The sequence below is a fragment of the Castanea sativa genome, chromosome 1 (assembly GCF_040712315.1).
Source record: "Castanea sativa cultivar Marrone di Chiusa Pesio chromosome 1, ASM4071231v1".
Taxonomy (NCBI): Eukaryota; Viridiplantae; Streptophyta; class Magnoliopsida; order Fagales; family Fagaceae; genus Castanea; species Castanea sativa.
Genome location: NC_134013.1, coordinates 87,982,605 through 87,992,041, shown reverse-complemented (window position 1 = coordinate 87,992,041; position 9,437 = coordinate 87,982,605). Strand labels below are relative to the sequence as shown.

General features: G+C 33.8%; 1 protein-coding gene across 1 annotated transcript; it reads left to right on the top strand.

The window, feature by feature from the left end:
• The first annotated feature begins 525 nt into the window (after window positions 1-525).
• LOC142618447 (protein ACCELERATED CELL DEATH 6-like) lies at window positions 526-8,983 on the top strand. The gene is made up of 5 exons (XM_075791389.1): window positions 526-651; window positions 808-1,398; window positions 6,315-6,440; window positions 7,334-7,869; window positions 8,359-8,983. Exons 2-5 carry the CDS (start codon window positions 834-836, stop codon window positions 8,965-8,967), a joined length of 1,836 nt encoding a protein of 611 aa, XP_075647504.1. The 5' UTR covers window positions 526-651; window positions 808-833; the 3' UTR covers window positions 8,968-8,983.
• Window positions 8,984-9,437: the final 454 nt, after the last annotated feature.

Here is a 9,437-nt window from a genome sequence, read left to right as displayed (position 1 = left end):
GTGTCAGGTTGTTATTAATGGTTAACAAAGCAATTTAAATTGTAGATTTAAACTAAAACTAATAAAAACTTGACACTTATGATATTGTGATAAACGTGTTGTAAAAATGTTGTGGGCGAACGTAGCACTTTTAAGAAAAATAATGCCTATAGCTGGGATTGGAGTATTGTAAAAGAGGATTAATTACAACTTATCAATAGGTTCTAATTAACTCAATTAGTAAAATATTTCATCGTCAAATAATAGATTTAGAGTTCAAATCTTGAATTTCTGTCTTAGCTGCATCACAAAGAACAATTATCATAGTGTAGATGTCATAAATTAAAGTTTTATCATATCTAATAAAAAAATCGCAATTTATCATCTAACAATTAGCATTGCTCATAGTGCTTAAATGGTCCTTTTAAAAGAAAAAAAAGGAAAAATAAAATTGACCAAAGTAAATTAGCTTGAGTAGATGCAACTTGTAAGCAAGCTCATAGAAGTTTCGGGGGACGCGGTGATGCCAGCCCCTTGGAACTCAACTCGTAATTTCATGGAAATATCAACAAGTTATTTATAAAGGAAGACAAAAGTGCAATATGATACTGTGTCCAAGTTTCAAGATCTAAAGCTTTCTTCAAGCTCCTAATTTTCCTTCAATTAAAGCTTGTGAGTCTCTTCTTGCACTTCCTACATAAAGCAATATTTTTGTCTATAAATAAATCATTATATAATATATATACTTTGCCATATTGTTATAGTTATTATTTTTCCTCTGTGTGAAATTTATAATGCTTAATTGTCTTTTGGAAACTGTTTGATCAGATTCAAGAAGAAAGAAAAGCATAGCAATGGATACTAAACTGTTCAATGCTGCAATTTCTGGAAGTGGCATTGGGAGTATGGATTCGAATATTCTCGGGCAGTTGACAGCGAGGGGGGGCTCTATTCTTCATGTGGCAGCAAAATCTGGAAAGGTGGACTTGCACATCATGGAAAAAGTCTTGGATTCAAAACCATCACTCTTGTATATGACAAATCGGAAAGGCAACACTGCATTACATATTGCAGCAAGCTTAGGTCATACTGAAATGACCCAGTTTCTAGTAGCTCGTGCAAAACATCAAGATGTTGAAGTGAACATGGAGCTACTGAGGATGGAAAATCATGAGAGGAATACAGCACTACAGGAGGCTATAAGAAATGATCATTGTGAGATTGTGGAGTTGCTAATTAGGGAAGATCCAGGGTTGACTTTGTTTACAAATAATGCTGGGGAATCCCCTCTATTCCTGGCTGTGGATCGAGGATTTTACAACATAGCTCGTTGTATACTAAAAGCTGTTCCAGATTGCTCCTATGGAGGAAGGAACAACATGAATGCCTTGCATGCCGCAGTTATTCGCGCACAAAGTAGTAAGTATCTTCAACTCTATATAGAAGCAGAAATAGTTGTTAGACTACTAGCACAATGATTAAATTTTGGGTGTCAAAATCATAATCGGCAATTTACCATGATATCAGAGTAAATTTGCAAAGCATGAAATCTTCCATTGATCACTAGAAAAATGGGAATTATTCAAGAGCTTTTCCAAGTGTAGCATCTTGTATTGATCGTCAAATCCTAACTCTCACGATATATATATATATATATATATATTTTGTATCATTTGTAATTTTCAACTTCCATGTTTTGGACATCACGTACAGTTTTAAGAACCAGAGATGTACTATTTCAACTACCAGCCAATCAAAAGTAAAGTCAAAGAATTCATATGTAAAGGCAGAAACTCTAATTGTAACATGAGGTTTTGTCAACAGGTATCAATGGAATGCTCTTATATTCTTAATTCTTAATTATGTTTATTCTTAACAAATTCTTATTTCTTAATTCTTTATAGTTTTATTTTAAAATAATTTATATATATATATAAATATATATATATATATATATATATATATATATATATATATATCATATAGCCAAGGTTGCAAATTCTTTTAAAAAAATTAACTGCTATATATTTTGAAAATCTAATCGTCGGATTGCTTGATCTTTACCCTCTTAATACACATGTCAAATTTTGTGTCATTCAGATGTTATTTACTATATGATCAATAATCTATATTTTATGCATAATTTTATACTATAAAAACTTACAATTTAAACAAATAATTGGTGACATATCTATTGATCTTTGATCATCTGAAAATTTTGCAAGAATGTAGGATATAATAAGCAAATGTAATCTAATGGTAAATTTGTCAAAATTTAAATCTATTAAAAAGATATCCAGTGAGGCTTTCAATATAATAAAGATTGTCCTAAGTGGTTTGATTTCACCAAGTGGATGTTCTCTCATTATATAGTGTGGCACACTATAAATACATTAAAATTAGTATAATACAATTACATTAAATTTAACTCTATTGCCAATGTTTCAAAGAGTTTAAGAAATATTAGTCCAATTGAAATTATACAACCAAGATTTTTTACAAATTAGTGTATTCTAATTAGTTTAATCTTATTTAATAATTTACTATTTTTGTTTTTAATCATTAAAGTTGTGCCTTGCATCTCATGCTTGCTCTATATAGCTCAATGAAATTATTACAAGTTATACGACATTATAATTTCGTCAAATGATTTATTATACTTACAATAAATTAAATCATTAACATAGTTCAAGTTAAAACAATCAACAACATAGTTCATGTAGGGACACGATTTTCAGACCAAGCCCAAAATGTAAAGGATCTTGGCCTAGTGAACCCAGTACAATCAATTTGTAGAGAGTGGGTCAAAGAGCTAGGTTTTAATGCATGGATAATAGTTAATATGGTTTTGGATGATGAGCCAACAAGAATTGAACCCGGTTTATGCGAGAAAGTTTGTCCTCGGCACAGTTCGAGAGGCTCTGTTCTAGTATATATTGGATGACAATGATTATACGAGTTGTTGATATTACTACAGTACTTTCTCTTCTCCTTTTTTCATCCCCTTTTTATGAAAGACCTCTTCTATTATATAGTTCCTTTTGGATGATCTTAATCCTACACTTGTAGATCTTTTGAGCCACCACTTGAGTGCTTATCCCATCAGACACTCTTTCTGGCATTTTGTAAGTTGTGGTTGCTAAGGTAGCACTATTCAGGGATCTTTTCCACATAAATGCAGTCAGAAAGTTAGCTGCAAGGCATTTAATGCGGTGTAGCATCTTTCCCTTAAATATTTTTGAGTCCTTATCCCTATTGTACATTCATGTTGCTCGTTCTTGTCATTAGAACTTCCTAGAAGGTCACTTTGATCATTAGGATCTATACCCGATCTACTTTTAGCTTATCTAAGGAGATATTCATCCTTGAACTCGGACTACTCACGATCTCGGCCAAAGCCCCACGCTTTCGGCCGAAGCCCAAGACCCCACATTAGCCCCTCAAAACTCTGGTTTTTTCCTCTCATCCGAGGAAAAAAGTTGGGTTTTGGATTCTTAAGAGTTAATTCTGCTTTGATCTTTTGATTTACACCTGAGGGAGTGCCGTTTCACGCGCCCCATATTTGTACTGTAAATTGCTCCTTTCAGAGCTACCAATCTGAGGATTTGTTTATAAACTTAGGCTTATCTTGACACTTAGTGAGAAACAAATAGATATCATGGAATGTTAATTCCCAAAAGTATGTGGCCCGATGAGCCATGCATAACTAAGGTTCCGTTTGAACATTTTGAAAGTTGTCATGGAGTGTTAACTTTCCCACATTATCTGGTTCGAGAACCGAGGCATGATCGAGTTATAGTTTAAACACTTTGAAGAGAGATGTCATGGAGTGTTAACTTTCCCACATCATTTGGTCCGAGGATCGAGGCATGATCGAGTTATAGTTTAAACACTTTGAAGAGAGATGTCATGGAGTGTTAACTTTCCCACATTATCTGGTCTTTAAACACTTTGAAGAGAGATATTATGGAGTGTTAACTTTCCTACATCATTTGGTCCAAGGACCGAGGCATGATCGAGTTATAGTTTAAACACTTTGAAGAGAGATGTCATGGAGTGTTAACTTTCCCACATTATCTGGTCTGAGGACTGATGTAAGATTGAGTTATAGTTTAAACACTTGAAGAGAGATGTCATGGAGTGTTAACTTTCCCACATCATCTGGTCCGAGGACAGAGGCATGATCGAGTTATAGTTTAAACACTTTGAAGAGAGATGTCATGGAATGTTAATTTTCCCACATCATCTGGTTCGAGGACCGAGACATGATCGAGTTATAGTTTAAACACTTTGAAGAGAGATGTCTTGGAGTGTTAACTTTCCCACATCATCTGGTCTGAAGACCGAGGCATGATTGAGTTATAGTTTAAACACTTGAAGAGAGATGTCATGGAGTGTTATCTTTCCCACATCATCTGGTCCGAGGACCGAGGTATGATTGAGTTATAGTTTAAACACTTGAAGAGAGATGTCATGGAGTGTTAACTTTCCCACATCATCTGGTCTGAGGACCGAGACATGATTGAGTTATAGTTTAAACACTTTGAAAGTTGCTAGTGTGTGTTAATTTCCCCAAAGCAGGAGGTCCGAGGACCCGGCATAGCTAAGGTTCTGTTTAACCACTTCTAAAGATGCCAATGTGTGTTAATTTCCCCAAAGCAGGAGGTTCGAGGACCCGGCATAGCTAAGGTTCTGTTTAACCACTTTTAAAGATTAGAAGATATCAATATATACCTTCCAAAACTAGCCCCGCCGCAAAGCCCCTTTGAATTGCTCATGTGTTGCTGCCACTTCCTTTAATGGAGGTTCAGCGAACTCGACCACCAGATTTGCGAGGACCTGGCCCTTTACAGAGGTACGAGGCATGTACTTGATGTTAGAAGCCCCTAGAACTGTGCCCCATTTAGCAATCCTCCCCGTATAATCCGCACTTCGTAGTATAGACCTGAGCGGAAGCTAAGTTAGGACAACTAATGTGTGTGCCTTATGAAGTGATTTGCTCACATAGTAAACTGGCCACCATAATGGCTTTCCCTAGGGAATCTTACTAATGGGGCCCTGATCCTACCATATTTACCCGTTGCACTCACTATCACACAAGCTTTTCACACAGATGACGCCAATTGTAGGGACACGATTTTTAAACCAAGCCCAAAATGTAAGGGATCTTGGCCAGTGAACCCAGTACAATCAATTTGTAGAGTGGGTCAAAGAGCTAGGCTTTAGTGCATGGATAACAGTTAATATAGTTTTGGATGATGAGCCAACAAGAATTGAACTCGGTTTGTGCGAGAAAGTTTGTTCTCAGCACAGTCCGAGGAGCTCTGTTCTAGTATATATTGGATGAAAATGGTTACAAGAGTTGTTGAGATTGCTATAGTGCTTTCTTTTCTCCTTTTTTCATTCCCTTTTCATGAAGGGTCTCTTCCATTATATAGTTCCTTTTGTATGATCTTAATCCTACACTTGTAGATCTTTTGAGCCACCACTTGAGTGTTTATCCCATCAGACATCCTTTTTGCCCTTCTGTGAGTTGTGGTTGACGAGGTAACACTGTTCAGGGGTCTTTTTCACATAAATGCGGTCAGAAAGTTAGCTGCAGGGCATTCAATGCGGTGTAGCAGCTTTCCCTTAAATATTTTTGAGTCATTATCCCTATTGTACGTTCATGATGCTCGCTCTTGTCATTAGAACTTTCTAGAAGGTCACTTTGATCATTAGGATCTATACCCGATCTACTTTTAGCTTATCCGAGGAGATATTCCTCCTTGGACTTGGACTACTCACGATCTTAGCCAAAGTCCCACGCTCTCGGCTGAAGCCCAAGACCCCACAGTTCACATTAAGTGAAAGCCTAGTACAAAAAAGTTTAAAAAATTATCAAAAGTTTCACAAAAAAAAAAAAAATTTTGAAAATAGTTTCAATAAATATTTTAAATTACTTTATAATCTATTATAATCTTTGGGTTTTGATATGAATATGGCCTTACAAGAAATTCATTTGTCATGGAACTTAAATTTTTCTTAATTACTTTATTTGCACTACCTATTGTATAATTTAATTTAATTATATCATTGAAATGTGGGTTCTAGTTAACTTAAGTGGTAAAATCTATTCTCATCAAATATGATATTTGAGGTTCAATCTCTGGCTACACAAAAAATCAATTAATCTCTTGACTTTTTTGATAATAAAGATTTAGTTATCATGAAATTCATTCTTTAGTTATACGATTCTTAATTAAGCTATAAGTTCAAAATTTAGATCTTACAATATTCTTGATTATTTATATCATTTTCACCAACTTTTGTTGCTGCTTATTTATCCCTTGCAGGCAAACAGTATATATCCATTAAGGAAAAGGCTGTACAGCGCAATTATACCCTCTTCTACATTAATAACTTCCTTCGTGCTGCTTTCAAGCTTCCTCACCCAGAATATGAACGGATGACAGGAGTAGGTAAATACATGCATCTCCCTTCGCAGTTCGCAGACAATTTTTCTTAGTTTCCACTTGTTGTGCAATAGTTCCTACAGGATTAAAACAAATTACAATAAATAAAAATAAATCAATAAGTTTTCACACAAAAAATACAATAATTTACGTGATTAGACAATTTCCCTACATACTGGATGCCGCCAGTGATAAGAAATTTTTACTAGGAAAATAAAATTATTGTAACAGTGGCACAAAAACTCTCAAGAAACCCAAACCTCAAATACTCCAAAAACTCTACATTGCAACTAACACTAGTACATGGAAACATAATAAAATTTTACTTTAATTAATTCTCTAACTGCATACAAATTTTACTTTAATTATGTCAGTCAATATATATATATATATATATATATATATTTTTTTTTTTTTTTATCAAGAGTGTACTTATTTTGAAAAATTCACCATTAAATTATATTTTTTTCTTATACCATTTATGCTTGCAAAATTTCAAGATGACTAGAGATCAATAACTATTTCACCAATAACTTGTTTAAATTTAAAATTTTTAGTATTTTTAAATTATAAATTACATATGAGTTAATGAACCGAATAGTAGTGTACATATTAAGAAGAATAAGAATTTAGATCGAACTGTGGAATTTTTAAAATTTTGATGGAGTAAAATTATAAAATTTAATTTGAACCGTGAAATTGAATTTATTTAAACTGGAGATGACCTTTTTTATAAAGGAGTAGAGCCTATTTTGGGGTGTCATTTCTTGAAACCCTTATTAAGTTCTTTATTTTTATACTTTTTTCTCAATATAAGGCTCTATTTTCAAGTGATATCCTACAATATAGATGCTGAACCTAGCTAAGTATTAACAACACAATTCTCTCTGTTTTTGTAGTGTTTGTGGGTGAGTTGTTAGAAACAAAAATTTGTCCATCTGCAATTCTGGAAGCAGATGACTTTGGATGGATTCCTCTTCACTATGCTGCATACATGGGCAATGTACAAGTTGTCGAATTATTTTTGGAAGACCACAACTACACTGCCTATGTGAAGGACAGAGAAGGAATGTGTGCTATTCATATTGCAGCAAAAGAAGGGCATATTGATGTAGTGAGAGTGATCATTTTAAAACGTCCAGATACTTGTGAATTGTTAGACAACAGAGATAGGACTGCTCTTCATCTTGCAGTGGAAAGTGGAAGGAGAAATGTGGTAAAGCTTTTCCTACAGGAATTGGCTTTCCGGGATCTCATAAATGAGCATGATAGCGAAGGAAACACTGCTTTTCATTTAGCTGCCATCAAAGGGCATTATGCACTATTGATGATGCTGGCAGATGACAGGAGAGTCGACCGGATGGCTATAAACACAGCAGGGATGACTACCATTGACATTGTTCAATCAGATAAACGACTTATGTCATATGAAAAGGTAAGCCTCTTGATTTTGATATGAAGAGTACAGTAATGGCTGCATTCCCTGATACCTTTCAGTGAATAAACAGGTAAGTGTAGTAATAACTTTTGTTGACATTTTAGTATTTTTTCCAAGATCATTATGAATTTAAAAATGGAGTTTTAAAGAAGAACGCAATTTAACAAAGTAACTAATATACAGAACATTAGTTAGTATGTTCCATAAAAAGTTAATAAATTAGTGATGACTATCCCTTTGGTCCATAGTTTGAATTGCAGTGAAGATCAGAGAAGAGAAACTAATTTGTTGAATACTTGCAAGATAAAGATATATAAAACAATTTAAAAAAATAATACATGCATTCATATTTCATTTTATGAATGAAGTCATTGACTTAGGTATCTAAATATAGATTAAAATCTTCAATTTCAGATCTTCTTTCGTGTAAATAATGCATGATGTCTTAGTATGGCAAAGGTGACAGTTTCCTCTAAATTCTTGTAGGATATAATCATATCAAAGTTGAATAAGGACGACTTTCTTCTGAGTTTGGAACAAATGGTTGATAAACAGACAACTTCATCAGAACCTGCAGAGGTCTTGAGAAATGCAGGCCTTGAACTTGATAGAACAAAAGTGAAACAAACAGCAGAAGAAGCTGTGTACTCACACCTAGATGTTCAGAATATTGCCAACATCAACTTACTGGTAGCCACAATCATCGCAACCGTGACCTTCTCAGCAGCCATCCAAGTGCCTGGTGGATATGACTCAGAGGGAGTGGCAATTTTAAGCAAAAAAGAAGATTTCAGAACCTTTATGATATATGATTCGATGGCTTTTGGTTTCTCAGTCCTCTCAATGTTTATCCACTTCTTGGCTGCATTTTTTACAAAATTTACCAGTATTGCATACCCCATTATGTGTGTATTCATGTTAACTGTACTTTCCCTTCTCTCCATGTTCCTCGCTTTTGTTCAGGGCACACAAGCAGTTTTGGCTGAAAAATCAAGGCTTGCTACTAATGTAAATATTGTGACTAGTGTTTTGCTTTCCTTTTTTATTCCTTTCATGTATTTTTTTTGGTGTATTTTGACAAAAATAAATAAATAATTATGTTCAACGTTTTATTGTCACTTTTTTTTTTTAATTTAATATAAGGAAGTGGTGTCTTAGTTTTTAACTTGATTATTCCACTTCTTACCCATAAGATATCTCAAAAACCTCATGGACCGATAGTATGGTGAATGAAACTTGAGATTTTTGGGTTTAGAGCATCTCTAGTAGCATATCTAAATTTTTGTACTGTTTGAACTGTGAACAGTAATATTTAGCATTTATCTATCTATTTTTTCAAATATACTTTCCAACAGATTTTCTATCATTTTCTCCATTTTATTTAAATATTATTTCTTCATTCATTCTTTATTATTTATTCTTTTTTTAACAACTACACATCTTTCAACATTTTTTTTATTTAATAACTGATTATTATAATAGTTAAAAACATTTGAAGTGTGAGCAATAAACGCTACAGTGTTCTCTACTTGTAGAGAAGCACTGAAGCAATTTTAATCTAAAAA

Bases quoted from the DNA above. Each gene is read 5' to 3' on its own strand.
- LOC142618447 (XM_075791389.1), top strand. From the start codon at position 834: ATGGATACTAAACTGTTCAATGCTGCAATTTCTGGAAGTGGCATTGGG. The intron at 1,399-6,314 runs GTAAGTATCTTC...TATCCCTTGCAG, and splicing joins AGTTATTCGCGCACAAAGTA to GCAAACAGTATATATCCATT. The intron at 7,870-8,358 runs GTAAGCCTCTTG...AAATTCTTGTAG, and splicing joins GACTTATGTCATATGAAAAG to GATATAATCATATCAAAGTT.